Below are 18372 nucleotides of genomic sequence, written 5' to 3'. Positions count from 1 at the left end.
TGTAATCAGTTACATTTATACACACTTTATTACCAAGGAACAAGCCTTTCTTTGCTGGTAATGGGTAAAGAGGTTGTATGTTATACAAAAAACTACCAACAGCATGTACTGAATTGAAACAGATGTCATTAGTACCACAGAATTATTGGAAATTTACAAACGATCTTTGCTTTCAATGGAGACTATTAATACTAATCATTTACCTCTTGTATTCAACATATACTTCCATTAAAAAAGTATATATTCTGTGTCTATAATACCTTTATGAAACCACACTTGGTTTCTGCAGTAGGTGCATCAAAAGATATCCAAGTCAAGTCCACCTAGGATCATGTTTCACTGCAGCAGTATAATAAATTATTCATGAAGGATAAATGAAAATATCCATTAAGCTACAGTATGACACTAATGAAATCTTTAGAAGTGACATAGTGGAAAACAATATCTTGTTTCCATGTTTTGGCTCATTAGATTTCTTGCAGTGCTGCTAAATGTCACTTCAAAGGATTAAACTATTCTCATAAAAATGAAATGTTAACTGGCATAACCAGAATGTAGGAAGCAGATTTTGCCTGCAATCTAACTCGATTTTCGTCCTAAATCCTACTGTGGAAAGTTTTCATTCGCAGCCCATTTCAACTTGACATCTGACAACAAAATGTGTTTATACAATTCCCACCTTAAACATGCTAGCTAGTCCTTACTGTGTCACTTTAAGAAAAGTGAGCAGATTGTGTTGTGCTGGTATAAAATACCACAAGAAAAGGGATCCATTGCCTATCACTTGCGTATCTAGGAGAACTGCTATATAATTTAGGTTTATGATATCATTCATGTTGACAGTGATGAAGTTTAGTTATTTTGTGATTTATCAAAACTACACTTCTGAACAAGTGATTGTCCACATATGAATGAACACTAAATGTTATTTTAAAATTCTCAATTCTCTGGATATTATATAGTTATAGATTTTTTCCAGCACTAGAAGTGAACAGGAAAAATATGCCATTTTATTTACACTTAATCTGGTCTATTATGTTTGACATGGATTTACTCAGATGGATGAACACATGAAAGTCAAAGGGTGTGCATTTGTCGTCATGATGCAATAATATTAGCACAGAGGATAGGTCTTTACAGGGAAAATCTGAAGCAGGACATTTCAGCAATAATATTAAATACAGCAATTTAACATGTAATATGTCATCGCAGAAGAAAATATAGATCATGGGTTGCAAATTATAAGCAGAACATATGCTTTATAATTGGAAACATATTAATAAAGAATTCATAGAGTTATTAACCAGTACTGTCATCCACTACTGCATGTGATTAACAAATAGTACATTATTCCCACATTTTCACACTTTATTAAATTCTTGTTACGAGTCTTATATGCATTTATACTTGCAACCCCTAAAGTGGTACCAGAATTCGGTATCACCTTTTGCATTACTGCATTACTTTTTAAAGAATTATTGAAAAAACTGAGCTTACAATGGTATAGTTTGTGTTTTAATCCTACTCTGGTTGAATTTGTTTGAGCCAAATTAAAAAAGCTTTTGTTTGTCTCTGTTTTGTCACACATGAGCTCAATTTAATTTTACTCACCTGAAATGCTGTCCACCTGATCTCTCACAAGTGAAGGGTTAAGCAAGGATTTATATGCAAATAATCCACATTTTCATACTGTTTCTCAGGGAAAAGTCTCAATAATGTGAGTTTTTCATCTACAGAGAATACTTGAGAGAATCTCAGCAGGAAAATCAGTGGCCAGGTGACACTTGTTCAAAGCACAGTGTCAAACTGATTGTATAAAGCCATGGTTTATAAATGTTTCACAGCTGGTCATTTAATAATGTATTTTACTGCTCTTGCCCATATTGTTTCTGAAAATGGCATTGATGGGTGGCATGTTGTTAGTAACAAGTAATGCTCCGACTACGAGGTCTCACAACACGTACTACATGATCCAAATATCAAAAATCTAAGGGATTCACTGTACAGTCCAGGTATTACAGATGTCATATGAATGAATACTGGTCTGTGCTGTACATCTTCTACATAAGCTCCCATACAGGTTTACGCTCCCCAAGGCAGTCTGAAGTGGAAACAGTGGATCTTCTACAGGTAACCATTCTTGATACCCAACTGGTGATATTACACCAGGATTTGCTTTGGTAGGCTACAGTTGTCTAAAGAGGGTCCTCAGAGAAATGAGTTAAAGCCACCCACTGCTGTGTCTGTCCTCTGGCTGAACTGTAAGGTACATTTACTGTAGTGCAAAAGTGGCCAGCTTGGTAATCTTGTGTCACAGACATGAACATGCACTTTCAGTTACCTGAGGTAAGCCTAGGCTGCTATCCCATCATGCTCTGAGTGAATGTACCAACACACTGAAGACACATATTCATGTTACAGAGAACAAGAAGAAAACAGGCCTAACTGCTTAAGTTACTTCTTAACTGCTTTTTAAAGTTAAGTTTAATTTTATGCTAAGTAGTCTGAATTATATTTATACAATTACAATGCAACAGCAGAGGAGTGATTCTAAATATAGAGTGGGGGGGAGTTCTGAGTTGCAAGCAAATCTAGAGAATTACAGTTAACTTGGCAGAAGCTGAGGACAAACTGGAACTGATATAAATAATAAATACCCTACATTTCCTGCTGTGAAATACACATTTTATATTACAATTGAAGTCATTTAGTCATTCATTTATGTGATTAAAATTGGTAAGACAAAACAAAACTATAAAGCATTAACAAGTCTATTCAAGTTAAGAGGAAATAATATTGCAGATGACATTTTTTAAATAGTCATAGGAAGGTTGATACATGACAGAAATGCAAGAGGAATTTGTGGAATTAATCAGCATAAAAAACAAAGAAGTCCACATTTCAGAGATGGCAGACAAATCAATTTGTGTGTAAGTAGAAACTGACACTCTTTAATTATCAACAACCACTGTCTGCGCCCTTTCTTGTGTCACTCAGTAAGAAAGCTCGTGTTTCTGCAGAGAATAGCATATTGATACCCAATAAATAACAAACACTTCTACTGTAGGCACCATCACTCTGATTGCATCTATTTTTCTTAACAAGATAGTTTGAAATGCTGTGTTTTATTTTTAAAGTATCAGAGGGAGAAAAACAAACCACAATGTCTGAGATTTGTTAAAAGATAGCTGCAATTGATGACATCTGGACTGCAGCTGGAACTTGGTTGTAATTAATGATTTAAATTTTGTCAACTTATCTATAACAGTTTATTTACATTAATTAATTGATGTTGCATCTGCTGTCAGTACAAATACATAAATAACAATTGGTTGTAGCTAATTCTTCTTTTTGAATACTAAATAGACATATCGGGTAAATGTATGACATTTAAAGATATTTTCTGGCACAAATATAAATACAGGTACTGTTTATACAACAGCTAATCTACAGTAGAATATAAACCAGACATGGGGTACATTAGAATTTGAATGAATTTATTCATAATAAGAATTATAGATTGAACTATTATTGTATTTTGTATTGATTGTACTACTGCACTTGTGTAATGCTTTGAACTGTATTCTGTATTGAGTGTATTAAAATGGTTCTTGTGTAAACAGCAAGTCCCCATGGATAAGGGTGCCTGCTAAAAAATAAACAAACAAACAAATACATTATAATATCCAGCAATCTTTGCTAGTAATGTAGCTTCTTTAAAATTGCTGAGATGTCTCTGGAGCTCAGAGATGTTCCCTTTCACATTCTAGGTTTGAGATGTTAATGTTTCTTAGATGCATGTAAAATGTAATTATGATGAAAGAAAGTCCCCCTTAAATGTTGAAAATATATTTGACAAAATGGTTGATTCCAGCATTTTCCTAACAAAAAAAAGGCTTATTTTTCACTCCTTATGCGTATTTACTGGTAGAGCTTTCTTAAACATTACGCTGTTTTTGTCTTTTGAACTTAGCTTAAAATGCTCTGGTGAGTACCTGGATCAAGACAGATAAACACCAGATGTTCTTGTACGATTTAATTAAGAATTCATGACACCATGTTATCATACAATTTTTTTTTAACATCATATCTCAGACACCTAGGATTGTATGTGTGGCCAGCAACATATCAGGTTTGGCGGTAGCATAACATCATATATTGACAATGAATACATAGATCATATTATAGATAAGGTAAAATAATGTTTATCTCATATGTACACCTAATCCATGTGCTTCACTACACTAGAATCTGATCTAGTTTATTTATGTTCACCTACAAAGTGTGTGAAGGTTCAACAAGACCACATTTGCAATCACATGTTTAGATTACAAGCAAGTAACAAGGACCATAGAGGTTTTTTTTTGCTTGTTGAGGCCTGATTGGACCTGGTTCTGGGAAGTTTGCCCCAGATGGTGTTTTGAACCAGAGCCAAGTCTGCACTTGGTATATAATGGTGCTGTGACTCAGATCAATGAGATGTTATTCAGTCACTGAAGACAGACAGACAGACAGAGTTTAAAGGCAGAGAGTGTTACACAGCTGATTGTGTACATGAGCCATAGTGATGTCACTGCCCAAGACTGAGAAGAGTGAAGCAAACATCCCGAGTCAGCAAGCGTACCTGGTACAATGGTTCATATATGAGAGGGGGCAGAATGCACACGGCACAACCATATGGCATACAATGCAGAGTTGCACAACCAGGGGAATGGAACATTTAAAATATAATAACACTAAAGGAATACAAGGTCCACTTTAGAATAAAATATAAGTATGAATAAACTAGTTTCCTAGACAATACGATTGTATTATAATTTTTATTAACAAAAGTTAAAACAAGGGTGTGTAAACATTTGACTGCAGCTGCATTGTCTTTTAATTCAATTAAAATGCATCAAAGTTCAATCAATTGGAACTGTTAGTTGTCTCCATGCTGAATCAATGTACCAAATTTTAAAAAGATATATTTGATATATGAGATGATTTAATATTTAGTAAACCAAATTGATCACCAAACAATAGTGTTTTAAATTAAGGTTGTCAATGCTTACTTTCCAACTATATTCTATTTCATGTTTTCAGCAGACAAAAACAATCACTAATTCACTTATTCTTATTGACATTCCTTGACTGGCTATGTGGATAACCCAGAATTACTACATGGAAGCCTATACATATGTGTGTGTGAGTGCGTGCATGTGTGCGTGCGTGCGTGTGATTGCCTGTGTAAGAATTTTAGTCTTACATTCTGCTGCACTGAAAAGTCAAACGGATTTCTTGGGATCATGTTTGTCAGTAGCTGAGATGAGATTTAATCCAAAGACCTCAGAGTCCACAGATATTTTATTTTCCCTGAGTGTCAATATTAAAAGTAATGTTTGAAGTGAAAATGCCAAGGTCAGTGCACTACCCAGAACAAAATATAAAGTAAGACATCTGAAAATATGTGTTAAGTGACTCTAACATATCACCCACGCCGTTGGCAATACACGGTTCTATAGGTATATTAAAGTCACCCAGCAATAATAAGGGGCAGTTTATGCACCATTTTCAACACATTAAACATTAAAAAGTATAACTCGTAAAAGGGTGGACAGATTTTGGTAAGACATTATTTATGACACATTAAATCTAGTCTTAATAAATGGTGTTGTGTATTCAATATACAATAAGAAAAGCAGGATCTTCCTGAAGTTTGTAACCTTTATGTAATTATGTAAAAATAATTAAAGATTAAGAATCATGACAGTGACACATGTTGTGTTTTTTTTCATATTTCTGAGTAAATATTCAAACCCATAATTAATATTAGGTACAGACTACAAGGGAGACTGGGATGGAGGGTGCAGAGACATTACATTACCAGTATTAAATACAATCTCAACAATTATTTTTAATACTTCTTTGCTTACCACAGTTTGCCTCATCAGATCCGTCAGCACAATCAGGGTCTTCATCACAAACCCAAAGCTTGGAAATGCAGTGTTTTGTGGTTAGACACTGAAACTGGTCCGGAGAACAAGTGTTTTCCGCTGATATATGATATAAAGATTCACAGCATCAAGAAATAAGGGGGAAGGGGGAGAGAGGGGAATTAAAATATATATTAAACAACAACAGAAACTTTACAGTTGTTATCATAAATGCTGTTAAGTAATATTTGAAATACAAATCATATAAAGTATATTTTGGTAGTTACCAACTTGCAGATTGCCAGAATCTGCTGATTCAAAAGGAGTTGGCATTAAACCAAACAGAGAGGAATAGCATTGACTCATACAGGGGGAGATAATTGTATTATAATTCAATCATTATTGCATTAATACTGGGGTCCTGGAAAATTCACTGCATTTTTCAATGAAATTCACAAATTGTTATGCTATGGATGCAGCACTAAATTAAAAACAAATGATGAACTTTACTTATTATATCTTAAAATTATTACTCCTCCAATCTGACACGTGAGAGAAGCTTTCAGCGTTGACATTGCATTAAAAATAAATAAAACAAAACACTTGTTTTCAGCTGCATGATTGTATGCCTTGATTTCTACTATCAACATTTCTATTTTAAATTAAACTGGGGATTGCATCCAATGGCAGAGATGAGACTTTCAAGTCGGAGAGTTGTGCATCAGAAAATCAAACAGCTTTGCACAGATATATGGGTCAATCAGTGCTTGTGATTGACATGGCATCCCATCATAATTTGTGGGTTGTTTAATCTATTGCCATAGTAAAGAAATTCATGACACTCACACCGAAGATAAAGAGGATCTTTATCTAAAGATAGGGGATCTCTGCTGACACTGATCTAGTGCCCCAAAGCACTATAGCACTCCATGGAATGGTCACAATGTTTAAAAGGTAGCTAAAAAGTGATTCCTAACCAATATTTTTTTCAGTTTTGGATCATTATTTTTTATAGGAGAGACACTTTTTAGCAACCTGTGCGACTGTGGCCATTCCATGTATTACTATAACCGAGTTATAACTAATTCATAATGTATTATCAATGCTTTATAAAGTATCTATTACTATCATATTAAACATTTATAAAACAACACTAACACATTTATAAGGAGCACCTTATTATAAAGTGTTACCATATTATTTAATTAAAATGTGAATGTGATGAATGACTGTAACTGGGATGAAAAAGGTTAGGTAATGCCAGCAATGTGTACTGACATAAACAATAAGATAAATAAAACTTTAAGGATAAGCAGTACTTCATAGTATACGTTAGACTTTTAATGCGCTATAACAATAACCTTAATGTCACACAGTTAGAATGTGTAGTAACAATGAGGCAAAACAAATATTAAAAAAAAAGCAGTAGGCTATAAGAAATAAAACTCTAATGAAGGTCTTTAATAGGAATCCTTAAGAGATATACAGTATGTGCACTAAGCAGATCCATTATTCAGTGTTATAGGTTTCTGTGTCATAGTCTTACTGTCACACTCCGTTAACTCTCACCCCACTGCATTTTAGTTTACGGTATTCTCACCCCCTAGTGAGATTTAATTTAGGATGAACGTAACCCCACTAACAAACATTTTGTGTGTCTCATCCCCACGCTAATGTGTGCTATAGCTGGCTACCACAAATGTTTTATGATAATTAGCCTAGTAGGGTTATACATTAGCCCTGGGTAAACATCAAGGGAGCGAAAATTAGCAGAGGATAAATCATTGGGTTAAGAGTAAGATAGGAATGAGGATTATGGTCTGACAGTTGTTTAAACACTTAACCATTCATATCATGCAGATATTGTCCTTATACATTTCAATTCTAACTTTCTACTAATTGTTATTTCTTAATTAATTTTGGTATCAAATTGTGAAGTTTGTTATTCTTATAAATTACTTCGGCCTAACAAGATGGGCTGTAGGTTGCTTTACAGAGGGAAATATTTCCTGTTACTGTCTCCTAACTCAACGTGTCAGAAATATAGAAGGCTTGAGGTTTTTTTATTTTGCTGAACCATTGTTGAACCTGACAGGAGTAACACACTTGCTAGGAAGAAACAAAACCTTCGCTGAGTTCCTTTGAAGTACAATGTATGTATTTTGTCATATGCACTCAAAGAAAGGAAAGGTTTCTATTTGTTCAGTATTGGCCCGCTCTCAACAAATTATATGTATTTTTGTTAATGTTGTCGAAAATGACTAACAAGAGTTGATGGAGAAAACTGTAGGAGATACTGATGATAGTGTTTTGACACGATTAAGCAGATTTTCTATAGGCCCAGTGAATCCCTCAATCTTGAAGCCATATAGATGCACAGCTTAAAGGATTAAAGCGAGCAGTGCTAAAGGGGAATAACTGTCATATTCTGACTTTAGAAATGTAGGTACTTGATGAAACACTTTAAAATGAAGAAGCAAAAAAGTTAAAAAGGAAGTGATCTTACGGCAATCTATTTCATCCTCGCCGTCTCCACAGTCATCGTGACCGTTACAGCGCAGATTTAATGGGATACACTTCTGTTTCTGAGTGCACTTAAATTGACCGGCTAGACACATGTATGAATCTGAAAGAAAAAGAGACTGTTAATAAGATACTAAGAAATTATTAGATACATACAATTTACTCTTAGTTATCTGATAATTAAGAAAAAAGTATAATTTCTATATATTTGATTATGACTTTAAGACAGTCATGCAAATCAAGTGAAGTAGAATAACTGCATTGGAGCTACATGCTATATTTTGAAGATGCTGGAGTTAGATTTTTTTAATCTTTAGGAAAAAAAAAAAAAAAAAAAAAAAAAGGATCTTTACCACAATTGGCTTCATCTGAATTATCCCCACAGTCATTTTCACCATCACATATAAACGGCGGAAGGGCACAAAGCCCAGTTCCACATTGGAACCTCCCAGGTTGGCATTTAAATTCGGCTGAAATAAATGAAATAAAAATGAACAACAAAAGACAAAGTATCATTTGGAATGCTCAGAATGTTGTAACGAGTGTTCTTTAGTGTTACAGATCATTTATTAGGACATATGTTTAAAAAGCAGCGGGAGATGGGTGAATTGACGGTCTATAGTGCAGTGTGGTTTTATCTTGCATGACAATTATATTTTCCTATATTTATATCAGCTTGTGTATGTTTCCTTCTAGGAGTAAGATTTTTATGTTTTTGACACAATCTACTGTTCATGTTCATAAGAAGCCTTGGCTCTAATAGGATTTAAATTGATACCTTTATTTTCCTTTGTGGGATTTATTTATTTGGGTTTGTGTGTGGGCATGTCTATTATTTAGTTGTTATGTGACATAACATTTTACAGTAGAGTATTTTAGCTGAGGTCTCCTTTGCCCAGAATATATAGCCTTTACAGTGAAAGAAGAGAGTGACAGGGCAATGCATGTAAATAACTCTACTGCATCTTCTATTGAAGTGAGCTTTTCAATTACAATGTGATCTGAGGCAATTAATGTTATAAAAGCTTTATGCATTGAACAGGAAGTGGAAGAAATAAAGAAAACCAATCATCTCATGTACAACTCATAGTTTGTATATGCAACTTTGTAAGATAAAGCTCACTGAAACATATGGTATACAGCAGGGGTTCCCAGTGTCTGGTGATGGAGGGCCAATTTCCAGAGGTTGCATAGGATGGGAGGCCGCAATAGAAAATGAACCACTGATGAAAATGAAATATGTCCAAAATCATACCTTTTTATTTCCTATATATTTCTGTTAGGGAACTTTTATTAACTATTAATTATTTTCCTCCAAATTACATGTGTAATTCACTTACAATTAGTAAGTGAAAACCTATAGCAAAGGTTCAGAAACAGGTGTGGTTGAAGGTTGGCTTTGGGGGGCCTCACCAAACATCATCGAGGGCTGCATTTGGCCCCCGGGCTGCACTTTGGGAAACCCTGGTATACAGCATCACATGTCTTATTATAACTTATTGTTATTATTATGATGAAAAACAACAAAAACAAGTTATTCAAAAGGGTGGAAGCCGTAATATAAAAATGTCACACTAGCTGTGGTTGATTAAGCTAAAAACACTGATTTGTCTTTACATCTTACAAAAACAAAACCAATCTATTAGGTTTAATATAAGGTTGTATGTTGGATAAAGAAGTTAAACAAGTCACTCACGGCAATCCTCTGGTTCATCTGATCCATCGCCACAATCATCGACTGTATCACATTTCCACCAAAAGGGAATACATTCATCAGTGCCACAACGAAACTACACATGGACAGAAACAACACAAAAGGATTTGGATCAGCATATTTTCCTTGTATGGGACTCTGTTCAATAACTTTTCTTTAGCAAAAGAAAATAATGTGAAAATATACCACTTTATTTATTTACACGTTAAAGTCTCCAGTGATGTTGATCAAATGAATCACCTTATTCAGAGAGAATAATTAAACATAAATACATAAATAAATAAACAACAGTGTTTGTGGGGTGAAAAAAAAACACTTCACATACTAATCAGAATCCTGACAGAGACTGCTCTTGATTTCATGTAAGACTAATATTAATTGAAAATTATTAAAATATTAATGCACAAACCTGACTCGCTGTACAGTTGGATAAGCAGGTCTTGTTATCAGCAGCCAGATAGAAATTAGTGGGGCAAGCACATTTATAGCCCCCATTGGGAGATAGCAAGCACAAGTGACTGCATCCTCCATTTGTCACTTGACATGGATGTTTAGGTACTATACATTTGGGAGGGGAGAAAAATATAAATTTTAGTAAAATATGTTCACTATACAAGTATAAAAAAGGTACCGATAAATAAATAAACAAATACATCAATCAATAAATAATCAAACGCAATTACAACTACATATCCTAGCAATTACTCCTTACACTCCCTCAAGACCACTCTGGTCCTCCTGAGCCAGAAGACTCACGATACCCACTGTCTGCTCTCCTTCCTCCTTTTCCACCCTTGCCCCTAAGTGGTGGAATGACCTTCCCACAGTGAATGACCTTCAGGACCGCAGTCCCCGAGCACCTTCTGGCAATTACTTATGACACATCTGTTCAGACTGTACCAGCAATACAGCAGCCTAATCTCCTGAGCCACTCACCACTCTTGCTTTAATGCACTTTCTTATTAAACTCTGCTTCCTTATGCTCCTACTTACTTGTTAGCACTTCTATTTTCGTTTTACTGCGACTTCTCCTGTGGCTCCCCCTCTTTTATCACATATCTAGGACTTAACTGTACTAGAATGTATGCTTATTGTATTTTGTACTAATTGTATTACTGCACTTTGTAATGCTTTGAAATGCTGCTTGTGTAAACTGTAAGTGTGAGGGCTAAGGGCATGTGCTAAGAAATACATAATAATAATAGTAATAAAATTAGGGAAAAGGTAATTACCATCAGGCTGTCTAAACGGATGATACACCTGAATATCTGTTATCGCTTGCCAAGAGTTCAGCAGTGACACGCTTTTGGCTCCTGAGGTTTTGTGAGCACGGTTCAGTGACTTGGATTTCCCATCTGTCCAATAGATGTAGTCTTCAAACAAAGTTAGCCCGATCACCCTTTGAATGTCTTGATTAGGAACTGTAATGGGATACGGCAAGATTAATCATCGGCCTTGGTAAAAAGCCAGATGGAATATTCAATACTGCATGGGCCGACAGATACAACCAGACAACTTCTTGTGAATAATTGCTGTGACAACCTGTCAGGCCCCGGAGGGTCTTTATTACTGTTTAAGAGAACGTAAGATTGAAAGCTAGAGCCCGGCTCACTGGGTGAAGCAGGCCTAAGCTAAACATGAAAATTATGGTTAATGAGTAACTGCTCTTGAAGCTGGATAAATGAAATGTTTAGAATGTAAAACTGAAATAATGCTTTGAATTTCAATTTTTTATAATTCAATTCAGGCTATTAGCGGTTTTACTTATTATACACCAGGGTCCTATTTGTTACACAAACAGGATGGGATACACAAATAAGAAAATATACTAATGATTGCTATATATATATATATATATATATATATATATATATATATATATATATTACTCTCCAAACAAGTCTAATTAAGCTACATAATTAATCAATTAGAATCAGAATCACTTTAAAATACACTTAAAAACAACATGGTTAGAGCATTTTATGCTACTTTATCTTCATATATATACACGTAACAGAAGTATATGTGAATATACATGTCTGTGTATGTAATTTGAATCAAAGCATGAATTAAAACATTAATTTATGACTTATAAACTTGCTACTGAAACCATTTTTATCCCAATCCACAGTGTCATTTGTTTCAATGTACATTTTGGTTTTATGAATACAATTTAGATTCCATTCTAAACTCTTGACATTACACTGAGGTCATCACATGGGTATCATATGAAAGATTGATCTGATGCACACAGTCAATAGCAGGTGTATTAAAAACTAGGAAAGTAACCGCATATAAACCATGTTTGTAGTGTTCAGGGGTTCAACTGTAAGATTTATTGTTAGTATGTGATCAAATGCCTTACTTTCTAGCAGAATTATGACATTGAAGAACTACTTTGTTTTTGCTATTTTTGTTGTTATTGCTAACAGTTGTTTTCTGTTGTATAGTTAAAGTGACATTTAACGGGTTTAATTTTGTTAGTAGCTATTTTAGTTGGGATGTAAGGAGTGCACTGCATTTATAATTCCCTGTGATATCTGTTAAACAAATAACTTATTAAAGTATGATATATTGTGCTAAAAGCTAAATAAAGAAGTATCAGTCATACACATCCATTTTTATACATAAATTACACATGAATACATGACCTTTCATAAAAGTCAAAGAGAAAATACTGTTACATCTTCTGAAAAGAAATGCTTGACAGATAAGCCTTGATTTTGTGCTGGCCCAGAATAAATGGATTTAAACTCATGTTGAAGGAAGTGTTCTTAAACAGATTGTGCTGCACAGAAACATACTGTATGTGATAGCTTAATTCTTTGTCTTGCCGAGGCTTTAGTTAAAAGAAAGCATTAGTTATGCATGGAGCTGACCACCATTTGAACATGATCAATCAGTTATTGTGGAACACATTTTTACAGAAGCTGTGGTTTAAAGCAGTCAGCCTTTGTTTTTCAATCCCTGAAATTATAAGAATTAAAGGGGGAAAAACATGTTACTTGAAGAAGAAAAAATACAAAAAAGATACAATTCCTGAAGGAAAACAAGTCAAATGAATACCAATTCCAGCAGAATTTGCAATGATAAATTAATCTTGTTTTTTTTCCACTGCTCAGTTTCACCATAATAAAAAAGACTGAGCTGTAGGGGACAATGTCATCCATCATTTAAGGCTGTACTGCAGCATTGCTTGATACAGATAGGCCAAATTAAGTCAGTGGAAATCATGAATAAAGATTTGTTTGTTGAAATAGTTTTAAATTAAAAATAAAAAAAGTTATAGTACACAAAGCTTGGGTTTATAACATAGTGTGCAAAGTTGATTGTGTAATGTATGTATCACAATATTTCTTTACTTACCCTTGTGCCTCCTTGAGCCATCCATGTTAGCAAACAATATATGATTTTCATCAGCCCAATACAGCCTCTGATTGATGTAGTCAATCGTTAAAGCAACAGGACTCAAGACTTCAGTATCGATTATCACAGTTTGATTGGTGCCGTCCATTCCAATTCGTCCAATGTGCGGGTACTCACAACAGTCAATCCAGAACACGTACCTTATAAAATGAAGAGATTTTTTACTTTACACTGCTTGCCAAACCTAATCAAGTCTTGATTAGCCATATTTTCCCTTCCTTACTATATTATTTCTCATTTATTATTAAATACCAGAACTAACTTTTAAAAATTCTAAGCACGGCTCCAGCCCTTGGCAAATGCATAGCACATTCTCTGAAGGCTTATACTCTAAATACTTGCTTCCCTGTGCTTAAATTATTATACAATCAGTAGGCACAGAGTTTCTGAAAGAATAAAAAGAGATTGTCATGCATGTTTTGTTCCAGATGTAAGAGATCAATATATTAATGTCCTTACTTTCCTAAAGCTGAAGGGTGTGGATGCAGTAAAAACAAATACTCGGTGCAGATGACTAATTTTACTTAGATCATACAAGCCAACCTTGTTACAGTATGAGTCCATGACAAACACAAGTAATTAACATGGAATTAAAATCTGAAAAACCCAGAAGTTACATTGATTGGATGGTTTCACATCAGCCAAGACTCAAATTGCTGTTTCCATATTTACACAGATTTTCACACCTGAGCTCTAAATACCTTGAATTATGAAATTAAAAAGCTGCAAATTTCAACTCCAGATGAATAATAATGCTAAACGAATTAGTAATTAGTCATGACACCATCCATTCTTCATTGTGTGCCAATATTAGCTTCAAAAAGGTTTGCTTCCCCTGGTATTCCTTGTAAAATAAAGACAGTGTATTCAACTCAGATGGCCAACAGACTTAAATGACATACCCAGACTGAATATCTAAAGCCACATCTTTTGGATTCTTTAAGCCAGAGCTCACAAGGATTGTGGGATACAATCCATTTGCTTTTGATACTTCCAAAGTCTTTTTCTCTGTGTCACTCCAGTACAGATTTTTCCCAATCCAGTCAACTGCCAAAGCACTTGGAACTGCGGTACGGTGAACAACCTGGAAGGATAAAGAGAAAACCTACATGACAATGCACAGGGGGAGACCAGACAGCAGCGGTAGTTCAGTTTCTGGCAAAGCACACTGTAAACGGTGTCTTTCAGCTCATTTTCACAATACGGCTTCTTGACATCATTAAAAAAATATGGAAATTAATTTCCAGGACAATGCATTTAATTTCAACTGGATTACAATTTAATTGCACTTGTGTACATTTCATGGATATTTATTTATTGTTTGCCAACAACTGTCATTCAATTATGATATATTCTTTGCTGTGAAACATGTGTATTGAAGTTCTCCAAACACAATAAGATGTATCTCAGTGAAAGAGGGTTGTGTCACTTAATTGTTTCCTATTATAAAATTATTTTGTGATTTAACTTTAAATGCGTACTTGAGTTAAATGTAGTGTGTGTGTATTTGTATGAGCCTAACTTCATATACAGGTGTTGGGATTCAGGCTGTCTGCTTTCTGCACTCCAATGCTGTATTCATAGTTCAGAGTCTGAATATTATTGAACTGTTAGGCTAATGAATTGCCATTAGATTGTATTAACTGACAATTTGTAAGTTAAAGAGAGAAAAAAAATACAAATAAACAACTAGAACATCCACAATTCGAAAATGTGCCAAAAGTGATAATGTTAATACATGTTAATAGATTATATTTATCAATTAACTAAAGGCAAAGTGAGTGAACAGAAGAAAAATCTACATCAAATCCATATTTGGTGTGACCACCCTTTGCTTTCAAAACAGCATCAGTTCTTCTAGGTACACTTGCACAACGTCAGGGATTTTGTAGGCATATAGTCAGGTGTAGGATTAAACAATTACACCAAACAGGTGCTAATGATCATCAATTCAATATGTAGGTTGAAACACAATCATTAACTGAAACAGAAACAGCTGTGTAGGAGGAATAAAACTGTGTGAGGAACAGCCAAACTCAGCTAACAAGGTGAGGTTGCTGAAGAGAGTTTACTGTCAAAAGTCATACACCATGGCATGACTGAGCACAGCAACAAGACACAAGGTAGTTATACTGCATCAGCAAGGTCTCTCCCAGGCAGACAGGGGTTTCCAGATGTGCTGTCCAAGCTCTTTTGAAGAAGCACAAAGAAACAGGAAACTTAATGCAGCAGATGAAAGATGCATCATGCTTACTTCCCTTCGCAATCGGAAGATGTCCAGCAGTGTCATCAGCTCAGAATTGGCAGAAAACAGTGGGACCCTGGTAGACCCATCTACTGTCCGGAGAAGTCTGGTCAGAAGTATCCTTCGTGGACAAAAAGCCTGACGTGGCAACAAGGCCAAGCGACTCAACTATGCATGAAAACACAGGAACTGGGGTGCAGACAAATGGCAGCAGGTGCTCTGGACTGATGAGAATATCTGGCTGTAGCAGAAGGCAGTTTGTTCGCTGAAGGGCTGGAGAGTGGTACACAAATGAGTGTCTGCAGGCAACAGTGAAGCATGGTGGAGGTTCCTTGCAAGCTTGGGGCTGCATTTCTGCAAATGGAGTTGGGGATTTGGTCAGAATGAATGGTCTCCTCAATGCTGAGATGTACAGGCAAATACTTATCCATCATGCAAGACCATCAGGGAGGCATCTGATTGGCCCCAAATGTATTCTGCAGCATGACAACGACCCCAAACATACAGCGGCAGTCATTAAGAACTATCTTCAGCGTAAAGAAGAACAAGGAGTCCTGGAAGTGATGGTATGGCCCCCACAGAGCCCTGATCTCAACATCATGGAGTCTGTCTGGGATTAAATGAAGAGAGAGAAGCAGCTGAGGCTGCCTAAATCCACAGAAGAACTGTGGTTAGTTCTCCAAGATGTTTGGGCCAACCTACCTGCCGAGTTCCTTCAAAAACTGTGTGCAAGTGTACCTAGAAGAATTGAGGCAAAGGGTGGTCACACCAAATATGGATTTGATGTAGATGTTTCTTCTGTTCACTCACATTTAGTTAATTGATAAATATAATCTATTAACATGTCTATTTTTGAAAGCATTCTTACTTTACAGCATTTTTTCACAATTGCCTAAAATTTTTGCACAGTACTATATATATATATAAAGTGAGGGAAGAAAGTATTTGATCCCCTGCTGATTTTGTACGTTTGCCCACTGACAAAGAAGTGATCAGTCTATAATTTTAATGGTAGGTGTATTTTAACAGTGAGAGACAGAATAACAACAAACAAATCCAGAAAAATGCATTTCAAAAAAGTTATACATTGATTTGCATGTTAATGAGGGAAATAAGTATTTGACCCCTTCGACTTAGTACTTGGTGGCAAAACCCTTGTTGGCAATCACAGAGGTCAGACGTTTCTTGTAGTTGGCCACCAGGTTTGCACACATCTCAGGAGGGATTTTGTCCCACTCCTCTTTGCAGATCCTCTCCAAGTCATTAAGGTTTCGAGGCTGATGTTTGGCAACTCGAACCTTCAGCTCCCTCCACAGATTTTCTATGGGATTAAGGTCTGGAGACTGGCTAGGCCACTCCAGGACCTTAATGGGCTTCTTCTTGAGCCACTCCTTTGTTGCCTTGGCTGTGTGTTTTGGGTCATTGTCATGCTGGAATACCCATCCACGACCCATTTTCAATGCCCTGGCTAAGGGAAGGAGGTTCTCACCCAAGATTTGACGGTACATGGCCCCGTCCATCGTCCCTTTGATGCGGTGCAATTGTCCTGTCCCCTTAGCAGAAAAACACCCCCAAAGCATAATGTTTCCACCTCCATGTTTGACGGTGGGGATGGTGTTCTTGGGGTCATTCCTCCTCCTCCATACACGGCGAGTTGAGCTGATGTCAAAGAGCTTGATTTTGGTCTCATCTGACCACAATACTTTCACCCAGTTCTCCTCTGAATCATTCAGATGTTGGCAAACTTCAGACGGGCCTGTACATGTGCTTTCTTGAGCAGGGGGACCTTGCGGGCGCTGCAGGATTTCAGTCCTTCACGGCGTAGTGTGTTACCAATTGTTTTCTTGGTGACTGTGGTCCCAGCTGCCTTGAGATCATTAACAAGATCCTCCCGTGTAGTTCTGGGCTGATTCCTCACCGTTCTCATGATCATTGAAACTCCACGAGGTGAGATCTTGCATGGAGCTCCAGACCGAGGGAGACTGACAGTTATTTTGTGTTTCTTCCATTTGTGAATAATCGCACCAACTGTTGTCACCTTCTCACCAAGCTGCTTGGCGATGGTCTTGTAGCCCATTCCTGCCTTGTGTAGGTCTACAATCTTGTCCCTGACATCCTTGGACAGCTCTTTGGTCTTGGCCATGGTGGAGAGTTTGGAATCTGATTGATTGATTGCTTCTGTGGACAGGTGTCTTTTATACAGGTAACGAGCTGAGATTAGGTGCTCTCCCTTTAAGAGAGTGCTCCTAATCTCAGCTCGTTATCTGTATAAAAGACACCTGGGAGCCAGAAATCTAGCTGATTGATAGGGGATTAAATACTTATTTCCCTCAATAACATGCAAATCAATTTATAACTTTTTTGAAATGCGTTTTTCTGGATTTTTTTGTTGTTATTCTGTCTCTCACTTTTAAAATACACCTACCATTAAAATTATAGACTGATAATTTCTTTGTCAGTGGGCAAACGTACAAAATCAGCAGGGGATCAAATACTTTTTTCCCTCACTGTATATATATATATATATATATATGTGTGTGTGTGTGTGT

The 18372-nt window shown here is 35.9% G+C and overlaps 1 protein-coding gene across 1 annotated transcript in view; it reads right to left on the bottom strand.

Annotated features, from left to right (window-relative positions):
• The window catches only part of lrp1bb (low density lipoprotein receptor-related protein 1Bb), a 316016-nt gene that overhangs the window by 54753 nt on the left and 242891 nt on the right, over positions 1–18372 (bottom strand). Inside the window, exons 59-66 of the mRNA XM_066688514.1 lie at positions 14481–14662; positions 13519–13718; positions 11385–11573; positions 10562–10710; positions 10135–10228; positions 8792–8908; positions 8422–8541; positions 5916–6035 (exon numbers count right to left, since the gene is read on the bottom strand). Of these exons, the coding sequence (XP_066544611.1) occupies positions 5916–6035; positions 8422–8541; positions 8792–8908; positions 10135–10228; positions 10562–10710; positions 11385–11573; positions 13519–13718; positions 14481–14662 (1171 nt within the window). The remainder of the gene's footprint in view (positions 1–5915; positions 6036–8421; positions 8542–8791; positions 8909–10134; positions 10229–10561; positions 10711–11384; positions 11574–13518; positions 13719–14480; positions 14663–18372) is intronic.

Source organism: Amia ocellicauda, chromosome 16 (assembly GCF_036373705.1).
Source record: "Amia ocellicauda isolate fAmiCal2 chromosome 16, fAmiCal2.hap1, whole genome shotgun sequence".
In the NCBI taxonomy this organism is placed as follows: domain Eukaryota; kingdom Metazoa; phylum Chordata; class Actinopteri; order Amiiformes; family Amiidae; genus Amia; species Amia ocellicauda.
This window is presented reverse-complemented; position numbering and strand designations above follow the sequence as displayed.